General features: G+C 51.3%; 1 protein-coding gene across 27 annotated transcripts in view; it reads right to left on the bottom strand.

The window, feature by feature from the left end:
- Positions 1–378: 378 nt before the first annotated feature.
- The window catches only part of LOC133251387 (protocadherin gamma-C4), a 186,900-nt gene continuing 170,996 nt past the window's right edge, over positions 379–16,282 (bottom strand). For 24 of the 27 annotated variants that reach the window (XM_061423764.1, XM_061423757.1, XM_061423755.1 and 21 more), the window contains 3 exons: positions 14,598–14,656; positions 6,216–6,304; positions 379–1,337 (listed from right to left, as the gene is read on the bottom strand). In XM_061423764.1, coding sequence (XP_061279748.1) covers positions 1,111–1,337; positions 6,216–6,304; positions 14,598–14,656 — 375 coding nt within the window. In that variant the 3' untranslated portion in view covers positions 379–1,110. Of the gene's footprint in view, positions 1,338–6,215; positions 6,305–14,597; positions 14,657–14,856; positions 15,198–16,282 lie in introns of those variants that run through there. The other 3 variants (XM_061423773.1, XM_061423776.1, XM_061423769.1) reach the window with 3 other exon arrangements.

The following is a 16,282-nucleotide window of genomic DNA, read 5'->3' as shown; positions in this document are numbered from 1 at the left end:
CCCCTCCCTCCCTACTGGGGCCACACGGATCCTTCCACAGAAGCACCTCTGGAGTACCCAGCACCCACAGAGGCCCCTCTGACCTCTCCAGGGGACCTGTCCCAATCCTGTTCAGAGCTGCCTTGGACCACAAGGCCAGTTCAAACCCACCGGTTCTGGAAGCTCAGCCCAACGCTGGCTGCCAGGCTGCCCTGTACATGGGAGATGAGGGTCCAGCCTGGGGCATGGCTTCTGGCTGGAACCTGGGGATCTGGTCGGTACCCTGGGGCATACAGAGCCTCCTGCAAGACCCTGTTAACTGACAGGACCAAGCTTTGTCCACCCTCCATCCACACCCACACCCTTCTTTATCTTAGCACCCCACACTGTCTCAGAACATGCAGTGGGGTCTCTTGTTTGGGGAGGGGGAAGTCACAGCATGCAGTGGGAACATTAAATGATGACAAACAGAACAGAACAGAAGACTGGTCCCCAGGGTGTTGGGAAGAGGCATGGTAGCAGAATGCCCTCCCTAAATCCAGCAAGCATCAGTACCATGGGAATGGTGACCATGTCTCCCAAAAACTTGAGCTTGGTCTCAGGTTCTGGAAGGAGGCGAAGGGACTGGCACCAAACCATGCTTTTGGGGCAAGTTTGAGAATTGAAGGAGAGGTCAAGAAGTCATGATGCCCTTCCAACTCTTTAGAACTATGAGCCTTTTTAGGTCACCAGGTACCTCAACACCCCAACCACCTTAAGAAAGAGAAGGGTGGTGTAGGCAGGAGGGAGGTCGGGGATGGGCCTGATTGAATTTGTAAGATGGAGGAGTTCAGCTGTAACTGAAGGGGGTGTGATAAATGGTGTCTACACAAACCCCACTACCCCCATGGGCACAGCAAGTGATTGGATGGGGGTTCCCAGCAGAACTCCCTTTGCATATTCAATCCCCTGGGGGCAGGGGTGGGGGGTGTTGACCGGGCACTTGTTTCCATTTCCCAAGGGGAGCATGGCCTGGGCCCCTACCAGTTTCCTGGGGGTGAGCCCTGAAATCCGAGGCTTGGGCACAGGTAGGGAGAGGCTGGACTGGTTGGGGAGGGAGGCTGCCCTGTGGCTTTGGGCCTGGCCTCCATGTTACTTCTTTTCCTTCTTGCCCGACTTCTTCTTGTTGCCATTGCCCCCTGCCGGGGCCTTGCCATCACGCTTGCCAGCTGCGTTGGTCAGAGTGGCGTTGCTGCCAGGGATGTAGACATTCTGGCGGTAGTCGGGCACATGCTGCAGGGTGAACTGGGGCCCGTAGCGGGCACTCAAGCCCATGGTGCCGGCGCCCCCTCCCAGGGTGGAGCTCCCATCAGCGGCTTCTGCAGAGACAAGGGAAGGTCAGGGGCTAAACCTCAGGGTCCCCAAGTCCCTCTCTTCTAGCACCAGCAGGGACAGCAGTGGACATGCCATCCTGACCCACAAGGGTAGAACTAAGAGGCTCCAGAGTGGCCACCTAGGTTTGTTTTCCCAGCTCTTTTACCTACTAGCCAAGCCTTCCTTAACCTCCCTGTGTCTCCTCAGATTTCTGAATTGCAAAATGAGAATAATAAAGGTACCTACCTCCTCTGGTTTGGTGAAGGCTAACCAGGATTACAAGCACGTTGTAACTGAGATTACATACATCAAGCACCTGGAACAGTGCCCGCTGCCTGGCGAGGGCATCAAACACGCTAGCCATCATCTCTCTCCAGGCTGAGACTTGGCTCTTGAGCCCCTGCCCCAGCCTTTCTCCGGGCAGCCTCTCTGGTCTCCATGCTAGACCTCCATGGTTCCTGCAGGTTCCTAGCCTGTTTCACCCAGTGCCAAGCACAGAGTGGGCACTGAGTCATTCTGTTTTGAGTGAGGGGTGGGGGCTCCTCCAGGGATTCATTTCAGAACAGCAATTGATGCCTACTCTGTGCCAGGGACCTTGCTAGATGCTGCGTGTGCATGATGGTGTCTAACCTGCACGCAACACTCCAGGGAGGTGTGTGGTAGTACCCTGCTATAGAGGTGAGAGAAGTCAGGGTCAGAGGAGGTAAAAGACTTGCCCGAGGCCACACCAGCCAGGACAGGGGGGGTGGGGAGGGGTGGGGGTGAGGCCTAAGTACATCCTAGGTGTAGCTGTAGGGTATGGTCACCACCAGCAGAGGCCTGAACCTCATCACTACTCTGAGGGTGAAGAAGGGGAGAGGCTGAGAAGATGATGACTGACCAACTGTCTTAGGTCCAATGTGGCCCCAGGCTCACAATGGCAGAGTAGGTGACATCACAGAGCCCGGCTTCCTGCTCTGCACAAGGAGAAACTGGGGTCCCGAGGACTGCAAGTTCCCTGGGAGCTTGACAGAATCACAGCCTCTCAGAATCTGCATTTGAACACCGTATCCAGGTGACACGTGGCTCCAGGTGATGTGTGGCACATTGAAGGGAGAGAAATACAGAAGACCCTACTTCACTGAGGTTTTGTGAGGATTCCAGGAGAAAGTGCTTCACGCAGTGCCTGGGCACTTAGAGAGAGCTCACTGAAGGCTTGCTGTTGCCAAAATCACCATCACCCTCATCACTGTCACCGTCACCATACCGGGTGTCACGGCTTCTCCCCTCCATGCCCCCTACCTCCAGGGGGTTAAAAAAAAAAAGAACAACACAGGGTTTTGATGACTCCGCTGAGTTCAGGAGGGCTCCTGTTGGAGTCCTCTGGCAGCTAGAGAGTTAAAGCCCCAGAACGCCCAGCCCAGACCTGTCCAGCAGAAGGGCTCCCAACTGGCCTTCCTCTACCCCCACCCTAGACCCTGGAAGTGCACAGGGAGAGTGACTAAACCCAGAGAGGCTGAGTAATCCTGGGACATCAACCAAGGATTGAGAAATAGAGAGACAGGAAATATTTTCATAGAACAGCATCAGAGGGGGAGGGACGCAAGGGAAAGCAAAGGAGAGAGGAGCCCCAGTCTTTCCGCCTCTTCATTCCAGGCTCAGGTTTCCACAACCTCCATTTCAAGTCCCAAATCCCTACGTCTGGGGCCTTCAGGGGGCGGGGAAGTGGGCTGGGTGGGAGGGAGCAGAGCCCACTTCCTTCTCTCTTTCCCCTAGCCCTTTCATTCCACTGACATTTCTACATTTTCTCTAATTAACTCCAGGAGGGAGCCGGTCCTCCACCGCCCCGCCCCTCCCTGCTGTCTGGGAATATAAGTGCTGGGGGGAGGGGCCCAGATCTGGCTTCAAGAGCCAGGGTTCCCAAGTGATTTAGGGGCAAAGAGGGGAGACGTCAGAGGCGCCAGTGAGAGAGAGAGAGGGGGAGAGATGGGCACCAAAAGGGGGAAGGGAGGCAGAAATAGAAAGATAGGAAGGGCGGGATTGGATAACTGGAAGCTAGGCCCACCCACATCCTACAACACACCCAGGATCTCTAAGAAGCACCCGAGCAGACAAAAATGACAAAGCCTGCCCCTGCCACCCCCTCCCTAGAAGCACAGACCTGATGTCGGCCTGCGTTATGGGATGCACTGAGGTGGGGCTAGCCAGGAGGGAAGAAGATTGGGAAACCCAGGGTGTAACACAGAAACAGGCCAGCCTGGAGTTCTGTCTGGTCAGCTCTGCCACTAAGAGCCAGCCATATGACCTTGACCAAGGTCCTGTCTGACCCCAACCTCAATTGGACTGCAGGCTCTCATCTTCTGCAGAATCAAGTCTGCAGAAGGGCACCTCCTTCTACCCTGCAAGACTTAGTTTGGGCAGGAACTGGGATCTTCCCTGAGCACAAGGAGAAACAGACTCTGAAGAGCAGCAAGGAAGAGGTTAAGGCACTGCCTGCCTCCACTCCCCTCTCCCACTCCAGCCTCACCTCAGGGAAACGGCTCCCAGCCCCAGCGTTCCCCCTCTGCCCTGCCGTCCCTACCCAGGGGCTGAAGGCAGAAGCTCCAAACAGCCCGGAAGGCCTGCTCACTCACCAGGGTGGGAGCCACAGACCGCAGCCTCCTGGAGAGCACACCTTCCCCTCAAATGTTTATGTAAAAAGCCTCCCAAGGTACTTATTCTCCCCACTCTCTCGCCCTCAGCGGCCCCACAGGCCTGGCTGGGCTGGACTCCAGGAACCTCTCTGACTCCAGGGCCAGGAATCGGGTGTGAAAGTGAGAGTAGGGCCTGACCCTGCCACCTCCACCCCCAGGGTCCATCCCCCAGGGCCAGGGTTTACTCCCGGGTCAGGCCCTGTGTGGGCTGGAGGGTGGAACCCTGACAGGGCAGGCAGCCTTCGGTGACCCCAGGGACCTCCTGGGAGGGTCTGGGGCTATAAATACTGACTCCGTTTCTGTTTTTAAAATCTGGATTTAGGCTAAAAAGGCTGCTTCCTGGCTTTAGGGTTTAAAGCCACAACAGCTAAATATACCTTACTGTCTGTTTACTTCCCTCAAGAGTCCAACTTGGCGTCTTCTCAGACCCCACCACCTGCGTCTCTCATACTCAGGGTCTGGCCTCTCTAGAATTACAGCAGCCCCCGCCCCACTGCCCCTCCCCACCCCCTGAACCTAGGCCAGCCCTGTCTTCCCAGAAGGCTGGTGCCCCTGCCGCTGCTCCCTTCCTCTTCATCAGCCATGGGCCTGGCCCCCACGGCCTCACAGACATCCAGGGAAGCCTTGTCAGACTAAACAAATGAAAATAAAGGGTGACCAGTTAAATGTGAATTTCATGTAAATTTTTTTTTTTTTAGTATAGTTATGTCCCCGTTCTAACATTTGGGACCTACTTATGCTAAAATACTATTTGTTGTTAAAATTTAACTGGCCATCCTGTATTTTATCTGGAACCCCAATCTGGGAGAATAATGCAGCATTGAGAGAAACCTGTTCGCCTAAAAGGGAAACTGAGGCTGATGGAAAGGCAGACGTGGTTACTGGAGCAGACAGGGCATGAACTTAGGAGCAAGCTGGGTTAGAATCTCCAGTCTGCAGCTCAAAATGGGGGCCTTCGAGCAAGCAGCTTCTCAGTCCCCTCATCTGTCAAATGGAAGGACTCAGACCTGCCTTACAGAGTTGTGAGAAGATCCACCGACATGAGGCCCACCAAGCTTGCTGAGCATGAGCTGGGGCAGCATGCAGGCACGACGGCAGCGATGACTGCTGTGACTTTACCTGATTCTCCACTAACCAGGCCTCCAGAGACACTGGACAGTGGGGCTCTCAGCTCACTGAGTGAGGCCAGTGCCTGAGTCCTCCGCCAGCCTCCATGTAAGCCCAGGGTTAGTCGCTCCAGAAGCTAGTGCTTATTAAACAGGCATTATTCTAATTCTACCTTCCATCCCACCAAGGGTCAAAAGAGACCACCATCTATCAATTTTTACCACTGCGGACTTCCACGTACTTTCACCCCTGTGCCCTTCCTCTCTGCCAATCCTGTCCCGAGGCCCCTGTGACACTACAGTGAGAGCTGTTGTTCCTGTACCGATGTTATAGTTAGTGAGACCGCAGCCCAGAGGGAACGAGTCACTTGCTGGAGGACTCGCAGCCAAGCGGTGGTGCCAGGACTGGAATCCAGGCCGGCCTGCCTCCAGAGCCTGCACTCTTCAGTACTAATGATGTCATTCTCCCTCCATGCCCAGGACTCTTGGCTGTCATCCCTGAGGAGTAGCATCACCTGAATCTCTATCGTTGAAGGTCTTTGTTACCTTGTGGGAAAACCAAAATCCTGCTCTGGATGTGGGGGCAACAAAGAAAAAAGAGAAGGGGTCCCCACAGGTCCAGCGTGTGTTTCCTACTGGGAGTATCCACACCCACTTCCCTGGCTTCAGGGCGGGTACGGATCAGGCTGCAGGCCCCGGTACTCCATGCTTTGCCATATCGTTTCACTGAATCCTCACAGCAACCCTTTGAGGTCTCTGTTCCCACTTTCTTGATTGAGGAAACTGAAGTTTAGAGAGATTAATTGATCAAAGGCACAAAGATGGCAAGTGGCAGAGCTAGGACCCAACCTATAGGTGTCCCTTCCGGGGCAACACTTGTAAACACTGCTCCCTACTTCTCCTCCAAGGATCTTTCCTTGTTCACTCCCTCCGGGCATCCCAGAGCCCCCATCCCTCAGCTACTCTCTAATCTGTCTTTTTCCTGGAATTAAGGGCTGTGTAGACCAGCTGACGTATAGGCTGGAAGCCAGTCTCGGGGCACGGTGCTGTGGGATGCACCCCAGGACCCCAGGTCTCCCACTCCACACGTGTTGGCACAACTTACCACTGGCGGAGGCCAAGATCATGGCTTGTAGCATCTCTGTGTCGAACTGGTTGTTGGGCCAGGTGCCGGTTTCATCGCCATTTTGGGATCTGCAGAAAGAGTGGGCTGGTGAGCGTGCTCTCCCAAGCCACCCCACCCCGCCCTTCCTGTCCCCGCTCAGGGCCCCCAGATCTAGTGCCCAACCCCAGCTCTCACCCAAGACCTGCCCCTTTCAGCAAGGTAGGAGGGAGCTTACACAATCCTTCAGAAGCCAGACCCCACCTGCCAGTCCCCCAAATCAGCTTTCTACCTGTCGTTTCAGACACCATGGCCCTTGGAGGGAGCGGGCAGGACTCACTGCAAGCTGCATCCCCCGACCACTGCGAGGGAGCAGTGGCTCACAGTAAGGGAGAGCAGACCCTCTCCAGAGGACAGTGGAGGGTGGGAAACAGGAAAGAAGGTGCCACAGCTAGGGAAAGGCCTGAGAACCTAAACAGAACCCAAAGGCAGAGGCTGGGAGGCCCACGAGACGCTGGGGCTGGGGGAGAAGCTGCTAAAACTCAACCCTGATATGCTTTGGGGGCTTACTCAGGCCTCAGGATAAAATCCACAGGCGCCTGAGAACCAGCCCTTCCTATTTCCCAAGAACCCCACTCCCAGCATTCTATCGTGAACCCTTTCTGAGTCCCATTCCTGACTCCTTCACTCTCTCTTACCAGCTCCTTTTGGTCAGATACTGCTCCCTAGAATGCAAGCTTCTTACCTCTGCCTTGGCAACGTGAAGCGAATAAGTTTGTCAGAGGGGACCCCTGAGCCCACCCAGGCTGGGTTAGGTGCCTCTGCCGTGTTCCCACCCTCACTGGCTGCTCTGTGGCAGCTCTAGGCCCACGGGGACTGCCACTGTCCCACCCCCCTACCCACCCCTCCCCAAATCCGCTCCACCCACAGACCCAGTTCCTCGAGCTTTGGGAACAGGGCTGTGCCTGTTTCCTACTGAAGCACCTAGTTAACAACTTTAGATGCTCTAAACAGTGAGAAAAACACGAGGTGATTCATAATTGTTAAAAACGTTACCCTGAACTCTAAGGAATGGTACCCTGACCTGGACTTTTTCCCATAGTAATTTTACTCCTATGCTTTTAAGAGAATTTCCAAGGCTCAGATGATTTCCATTTTCGAGGGGAAGCGGAAGCAGCCTGACACAGTCTATTAGTTGACCTCTGCACTGTCTGGAACACTGAAATTCCTCAGTGAATGCTTGTTGCCTGAATTAATGAGGAGAGCCCTACTGAGAAAGTTAGGTCACTATGAGGTAAGAAGCATTTTGCACCAGGGCAGGGGCTGGAGGGCAGGCCCTTGAAGGCAGGCAAGTTGGGGTGGGGGAGGGACGGAGTGTAAAAGTGTGTGTGTTTATCACGGTGGCCTGGCCAAGCAGAGTCGAGAACAGCTTTATGCTTTTTCCGAGGTCTGTCCTTGCTTGTGGTTTTTCCTGATCTGGAACTCAGGCAGCGGACGTGTCTAAGGCCCACCAGCTGCCGAGTGGCGCCCTCTTTGCTGTCACAGCAAAGGTAGAGTTAGGGCTGGAGGAGAAAGCAGGCAGGTCATTTCTCCCTCTGTAGAGTGGCAAGAGCTGGAACTCTGGATTCACTTATTCAACCGGTATTTATTGAGCAATTATTGTGTACCAGACACGGGGCTGGGTGCTGGGTTTGTAGCTGTGAACATGATTGAAATAGCCCGGTGTTCAGTCTCCACTGACAGGCTGATAGTAAATAATTACACGATCACTGAATTTTAATTGTGACAAGTGCCACAGAGGCAGAGAGCAGGGGTGTAAGAGAGTACTGACCTCATCGGGGTTAGGGAGCCAGTCAGTGCAGGCTTCCCCGAAGAAGAGACAGGGAGTTTAAATCTGAAGAAACCATCCAGGTGATCTGGAGAATGCCAGTCAAAGAAAAGTCGGAGGATAGAAAATCAATGCTCTGTAACTGCCGATGTAAAGACCAATTCAGGCAAGGTAGCAGTGAATACTTAAATATCACCCACAGATCATTGGCTAGTCACCAGCACTGTGAAAGCACCTTTGTAACACGGAGATCTGGGGGCACCGCTTTAACCCGGTGAACAAACTGAGCAACACTGACCATGAGACAAACCGACAACAAATGATTCCCAGCACAAAGAGCAGCGTCCCCCCCACAGTATTCCTACCAGACTGCGTGACCTGGCCCCATTGTGAGAAAATGATCCCCAAACACAGACTCTGGGATGTTTGGAAAGACAACTGGCCTGCAGTCTTTAAAACATGTCTATGTCATCACACACACACACACACACACAAAACCTTCAAAAGGCAAGGAGGCTGTTTTAGATTAAAGGAGATGAAAGAGAGGTAACAAGCCAATGCAATTTACGCTCCTTGATTGAATTCTGGCGTTAAAAAAAAAACCAGGTTAAAAGGACATTTGGGGAATGTTTATGAAAATCTGCTAGTGGACTGTGTATTACTGCATTAATGTTAAAGTCTTCAAATGTGAGCATTCTTTTGTGGTTATGTATGAGAATGTTATTGTTATCAGGAGAGAGATACTGAAGTACTTCAAATGTTTTTAGGTCTGCAACTCTCAAATGGTTCAGGGTGTGTGTGTGTGCATGTTGCCAGAGAGAAGAGAAAATAAATGTACAAAATTTTAACGACTGATGAATCTAAGTTTAAAAGAGTATCTGGATGTTCATCATAGTATTCTTTCAACTTTAAGAGGTTTGAGCCATTTTAAAGTAAAAACTCGAGTGATACAGTAAAGTCAACTAGGAGAAGGGTAGTGTTGGAAGAGCTTTCCAAGCAAAAGGAGCAAAAAGCCCCAGCCTCTAGGCTGGGCGAAGCTCAGTGAGCTCAAAGCACTAACAAAGCCAGTGTGGCTGCTATGGGACGGGGTGGTGGGGCTACAAAGTGTACACTGGAGATTGTGTTCTTATCCTAAGAGCTCTGGGAAATCTCTGAGGTATATAAAAGGGGGTTGTCAATTAAGTATTTAAAGATCACTGTTAAGGTAGGTAAACTCCTCCAACTTGAATTTTTTATTAAAATATTTTAGTTTCTTTTACTGTTACCTTCCAGATGTCTAAATCTCCAGTCTGTTGTACTGGTAATTTAACTCTGTAATAGAATAGTTTGCTGCCAACTCTTTATATTAAGTAATTTTAAAATATTTGTAATATTGTTGAGTGACTAATGAACCATTAAGTTCTTGGCATTAAAAAAAGAAGAAGATCACTGCTGCTCCCATGAGAAGACTGAGGGATGGGGGGCACCTCTGGGAGGGCAAGAGCCCAGTGATGGAGCCTCAGCCACCTCTGTCTCCATGACAACCCAGGAGTCCTCACTTGCAGGCAGACTGAGCTCTCCCTGGGCTCCCCTGGTGGGGCAGGGCTGAGGCAGGAGGGCTCAGGCTGAGACAAAGGGCCTAATGTGGATACAGTGGGGAGAGCAGATGGGGCGAGCAGCAGGGGGCTTGGAGCGGACAACAGGGTCAGACACCCTGTGCTGGTGGGTGATGGTGTTGAGGGAATGAAGGTGAGTGGAAAGGTGGGCCTGGAACCATGACGGACTGGGCGGGGCTGCGAGGAGGGTTCTTAGGAAATGACTGAAGGCTGGAGGCCAAGCACATGGGCAGGAGATGAGCAGAGAGAGAGTTCTTGTTGAGCCGTTTACTGAGAGCTTCTTATTTCTGGGTACTGGGCTGACTAAATTATATACATATTGTGTATTTCAGCCCAAGAAACACCCACAGGTAAGTGTTATTATCCTTATTTCCCAGCGGATGAAACCGGGGCTCAGAGAGGTTGAGAGACTTTCCCAAAACCACACAGCTGGCAAGAGGCAGCTGTTGTGAAATCACACAAAACTGGCCTAATGTGACTCCAAAGCCTCTGATCTTATACATAACAACATACTGGGCTTCAGCAGGGATGGGAACTCTTTCAGGATTTGAGGAACAGTGAAAAATAATAGTGAAGGAGACGGACTACATCTAACTGACCTTTTTCCAAGTGTCAGTGCCTGTGACAGGCCCTAGGATTTAAGAGACGATATGATCTTGCCCTAAGGAGTTTGTATTCTGGTGTGCTGGGGGTGTGTGTGTGAGGGACAACCCCAGAGGCCAGGCTGCGGTTAAACGCTCCCTGCATCCTGCTCAAAACAAGGAGAAATATGGGGAAGACACCCCTGACCTTAGCCTGGGCTTAACTGTGTTCAATCTAAGTGCATGTGTATCTTTTTAATGTAGTAAAAGCCTGTCTGTATCAGCTAAAATGTTTACCCATTAGAGAGGCTATTATGCAATAATTAAATGACTTATGAAGAACTTTTCTTATGATGTGGTGCAAAGAGAAAAAAAAAACAGGCTACAATATTGATGGACAGTATGACCTCAATTACTAACAAAAACAAACAAAACTAGTGAGAAATATACTACTTGACTGGGATTAAAATGTGCTGATATCCTGTGAACAAGTCTGTGATCAGTTCGTCTAGATGATTAGATTTTAAAAAGCAGCAGTGGCAGAAACAAAAGCAACAGCAGAAAAAGCAAGAGCAGCCGCCTGCGCGTGCTAAGTGTACAAGAGAAAGTCTGAAATACATTTAAAAATATTAAGAGAGCTTAAGACATCAGACTCTCAAGCAGTTACAAAATGTGGACCTTAATTTGGATAAGCACACAAACAGGTTAACAGAGAGCAATATATAACTGGGGAAATCTGAATACAGACTAAGTATTTGATGATATTAATTAATATTATTATTACTATTAATCAATTACTTTTAGTGTTTGTGTGTTTAAAAAATGAATCATCTGTGAAAGATAGTGAAGACTGATGAAATACAATGGCTGTGATTTGTTTTAAAATAATTCGGTGGGAGGAGGGAGACGCGAAACAAGTCAGAGGGTTAGCTGAAGATGGAGAGTGAGGCCAGAGAGGCTCATTACACCAGTGTCTCTACTCTTGCATAGATTTGAAATTTTCTGTATTAAAAAAGTTAGTGGTGGTTTCCCTGGGTTGTAAAATTATGAGTGATTTTAAAAACTGTTTTCTCTATTTCTCATGTTTCTATAATGAGCAAGGATTATGAGCAGAAAAAAGTAAATTGCTATTGGTTTGTTTGTTGAATGGCTGCCCAAACAGAGGGAAAGATAGTGTCCCCTGCGGAAGGCAGAATAGAAGGGGAAGGGCAGTGTGGTACCATCAAAGCAGAACAGTGTGGGGACCAGGGGAAGCCAAGTGGAGAGTCTCCTCTGGGCAGAGGCTGGGAACAGCGGCGGGGAGGGGCCTGGGGCACAGCCTGAGAAAAGGAGAACTGGCTTGCTGGGCTCAGGCTTGAGACAACAGCTGTTGGGACTAGAAGCCAAGGATACAACCTGAGCATAGATGGTGGAAGAGAAGAGGAGCCCCTGGCAGGCAAGGACTTCAGAAAACTCCCTTTTGTCCAGGCAATGTGCCACAGCACTGGCTTGAACCTGAACCAGGTTTACTGAAGAACTCAACACTAGCCCTGCTCTGAACCTGGTGTGCCAGTGGCTGAGATGGGCCAGAACCAGGGTTCACCTGAATGAGAGAAACCGCCCTTCTTCATCCTCTCGCTCCCCTCGACTCATCAGATTGGCAGCAGGGAAAAACTCCCACCACTCTGTTGATCATGAGAGGGCTCACCACAGGGCCTTGGCAAATGCTCTTTCCTCCACCTGGAATGCCCTTCCCCTTTCTTTCAGCTGGTTGATTCTCAACCTCATTTCTTCCTGATGTCCTCCTGCCCCCCTGGCTAGGTCACATCCTTATTGTATACTCTCAAGACCTACTGTATGCTCTTCATTGCACTTAGGATAGCTGGAATCTCACAATTTTTTTTGAGTAATTATTTGATTAATATTTGTCTCCCTCAACACACTATAAACTCCCTGAGGGCAGAGATTATGTCTATCTTATATCTCCTATACCTAAAACAGTAACCACCTGTTACTATTTACTGGATGAATGAAAGAGGGAAATCACAGTTGTTGAACCAGGCCCCTAACAATGATTTTGTCTGGGCCCCTGTTGCAGCTCAATCAGAATTCTTGATTCCGTCCCCTTCAAGCTACCCGAGGAAGGGAGAGTTCCTGAGCCTTCTCCTCCATCTCAAGAGCTCCCACGTGTAGTTAGGCTACCAAGTCTCTCACATAATGAAAAGGGACTTGAGAGTGGGGTAAGTGCCCCAGAGGGCACGTCCTAGTCCACTGCTGAGGCTGCCAAGGCAGCAGTGAGCTCTGCTTCAGGGCCAGCACGTGGCCTGGGGTGGTGGAGGGCCAAGGAAACACAAACTGCCCTGTATTTCTCATCACCTCAGCTCAAATGTCACTTCCGTTCTCTATCCCCCTCCCTCATTACACTCACAACTGTCTTAGAACTTACTGTGAAAAAAAAAAAATTAAAAAAAAAAAAAAGAACTTACTGTGATTTTTAACTAGAAATGCTTTTAGTGTAATTTGTTGTCAATTTTCTGTCTTCCTTGCTGGCATGGAAGCCTATGAGTACAGGGATCGTATCTGCTTGTTCACTGTTATACATTAGTGTTCAGCAAAGGGCCTGGCTCATAGTAGATGCTCAATAAATATTTGTTGAATAAATAAATACATGAACGAATAAACGAATGACCTAATGGATAACCTGCAGGAAGGCTGGCAAGACCAGCAGGGAGAAAGGAGACAGCGGGGGTCAAGAGGAGGGCAAGGGCAATCCAAATCGTCAGGTTTGCTGCCTTGTAGGGGCCTCAGCCAGGAACTGCCTGAGACCACGATACCAGAGGCAGGATTCACAAGCCCAGGACCTGAGTCTCCACCTTGCACCAAGGTGTCCTGGGCTCTGGTGGCAGTGAGGACTCAGCACCTGTAGCATTTGGATGGAACGTGGGCAGCAAGTGTCCAGCTAGCAAGGAGCTGGGAAGGCAGCCCAAGCTCGGCGCCCCTCTCTGTCTTCTGGGCCTATTGGACTCCACCAGGCTCCCGACTTCTAACAGGGAGGCCTGGCCCAGAGCCCACCCCTCTCCCCTCAGACCAACTGCAGGTCTTTTGCTGAAGTCCTCCTCCACTCCACCCCTGCCCCAGGGTGTTCCGGTCTTAGCAGGAATTCATACCAGATTGATCTGGGCAGCTGGGGCAGCCTGGAAGGGAGGGTGTACTGGGGACAGCAGGGATCAAAGGCTCTGTGTGTGAGGGGCAGGGGAGGGAGAGCGCCTGCGGGGTACAGGCGCTTACGTTGTGTGCTGGCTTGCCCACAAGTTTTAAGAAATGACAGACAGGGAGAGGGACGCAGAGTAAAAGTCAGGATAAAAACCTAGAGATAAATAAAGAGCAACAGAGAATGAGGCAAAAAGAGACAGAAAAGAGACTTAGATATACAGAAACAAAGAAACACAGGCTGAGAACAGAGAGGAAAGCAAAAATAGTGAGAAATAGAAATTGGAGACAGAAGAACACTAGGAAGTGATCAAAGGAGAAGAGGCAGAAGAGAAGTCAGGGACAGTGAGAGGAAGGCAGAGACAGAGAGAAAAGGAGAAACAGAGACTGAGACTAAGGAGGAGTCACATTTATTCATTGATTCCACATTTATTGAGCACCTAGCCATAGCAGGCGCAGCGCAAGGCACAGATCAGTGCAGGTGGACACAAACGGTAGGGACCGAGACACAGCAATAAAGACAGAAACAGAGAGAGACGAGGAGGAGGGAGAGGCAGACTAAGATGGGCTCTGAGCTGAGGACGGTTGAGAGTGGAGAGACCAGAGGCCTGCAAGCGGAGAAGGCAGGGCCGGGGGCCTGGGCGACCTGCCCCTCCAAGGCGGCTCTCCCACCTCAGCCCCACCTGCAGCCGCCTGGCTTCCCTCCCCTCAGCCTCAGCTCCTCCTTGCAGGCTCTGGAGGAGCCTCTGACTACTGACAGTTTCTCCTCTCCTCCTTCTGTCCCAGATTCCTCTGCCTGAACCCCAGTCAGGATGGAGGGCAGCCAAATCTGGGCCAGGGGGACGGAGCCAGACAGATAGGTATAAAAAGCCTCCTCTCCACCCAGAGACCAACCTTATGACCATGCTTAGCTCCAACAGAGCCCCCAAGACACAAGAAAAGGTTTGGGTGGTGGGGCTAAGGGAATGGGATGAGTGTGTGTTCCCAAAACAGCCACATTAGAAGCCTCTTCCTTCTGGGGTTTGTGTACCAGCCCCCAATACCCCAAAACCTTCCTGAAATCTGGAACTGAGGGAGGAAGCCATTTGTAGCCAAAGCTGAGCCCTCCCCTTCTCTCCCCCCATCTCCTCCCACGTCAGCACTGAGGAAAGTGCCGCAGAGAAGAGGGTGGGCTGGAGAGGCAGTCACCTACCCGCTGGTGCCGGGTCTCTGGGCCTGAGAGAATCGCCAATCCGTGTTGGGTGGGGCTTGCTGTGGAGAAAACAGAGGGAAAGAGGCTGAGTACCAAAAAGGGCTAAGGTGAGGGTGGGGAGGGCTCGTTTTCAAAGATAAATTATACCCTCAGGTCTCAGAGGTCTGAGATCCCAAAGTAAAATGACATTTATCCAATCACAGTGAACAAACTCAGGTTCCTTCCCTAAGCAAATTGCCCCTTCTTCCCTGCCCCCCACCTCAGAACTCCTGAGCTGAGGTTCAAGGGGTACCGGGATGTGTGTGTGTGTGTGCATGCACGCGCAGAGAAGGGCCCTCAAAGTGGCAGGGGAGGCTTTTGGATGAGAATTCCACCAGCCCTAGAAAGAATTTCATTCAGCTCCTCAGCTGGGAACAAAGCACCCTCTGCGGCAAGATGGCTGCTGTTCCTGGTAACCCTTTTCATGCCAGGCTGGGCCTTTACACATTCAGAAGGACACCTTCAGACCCTCTCTCTCAAGGATCCCTTCCCACAGCTAAATACATTATTAATTTAGGAGTCACGCCAGACTGGGCCTTTGCAGGGCATCCAAGCCCCAGGACACCTCTCACCCCCAGAATTCTGTGCCAGACAATGGCTGTGACTGAGGAGGAGAGAACAAGGCTGCTCTGTCTGGGACGGAGAGAACTGCTGGGATGGAGCCCAGCAGAGATCAAGCTCCCACAGCCTCCAAGCAGAGCCAAGTCAATCTCCAGGGCTCCCAAGGCACAGATCTGTAGCCATCCCCCACCTGGATGAAGGTGTGGGACTTGAGCCAGCCACCTCACTTCCAAGTTCCTCCCAGCCTTGCCAGAGGGTGTGTTACCCCATCACACACTCTCATAGAGCACTCCTAGAGCTGTTTCCTCGCCATTCTGGACTGCTCTGGTAGTTAATTCTCACACTCACTCCCAGGAGAGGAGAGAGAGGTGTGAGCATCTCCAATTATCCGGGGGAGAAGGAAGACTCAGGGCTGCCAAATGACACACTCTTAAGTCTCACAGGTGGCAGTGATGTGAGGAAACCCAGAAACTTAGCATTCCAGGTACCACAGGAGTCACCAGCACCATTCTGCAGATGCCATGGGAAGGGCACAGGGATGCCCAGCTCTCAGTCACAGTATTCTTCGACACAGCACAATTTAAACCGAGATGCAGGAGCCATGACAGACCGGAGGACAGGACCGAGGAGAACCCACAGCCTACATAAGGACAGCGGGTCCAGGTTTGTCCAGTTAGGGCTGCTCAGGGATAAGGAGCCCCAGCAGACTTTTCTCCACAAGCAATGCCCTGAAAGGGGAAAGAATGTCCACCTTTGCCTTGTCCCAGCAGGTGTAAACCATCCCTCCTGTTCTCCACCTTTAGAAGTACCAAGTGACTGAAAGCAGAGATTCTGGAGTTAAACAAATCTAGATTAGATCTTTGTCTATCACTTACCATGTGAACTTGAGCGAGTCACTTGACCTCTGTGAAACTCAGTTAGAAGGGAGGGTGAGGACTGCTAGTACCTACCCAACATAAGTGTGGGGAAGAGCAAAGGAGATGCTTTGGTTCTTAGAGGAAATCCGTAGTAAGGTTCTCTCAATCAGCTATCAGAATCCCATGGTGGTGTTGCTCCAAAATATAATTGATTCGGTAGGGGCAGAG

This window comes from Bos javanicus, chromosome 7, assembly GCF_032452875.1.
Source record: "Bos javanicus breed banteng chromosome 7, ARS-OSU_banteng_1.0, whole genome shotgun sequence".
NCBI lineage: Eukaryota > Metazoa > Chordata > Mammalia > Artiodactyla > Bovidae > Bos > Bos javanicus.
Note: the sequence above shows the minus strand (reverse complement) of the source record. Positions and strands in the feature narration are given on the sequence as shown.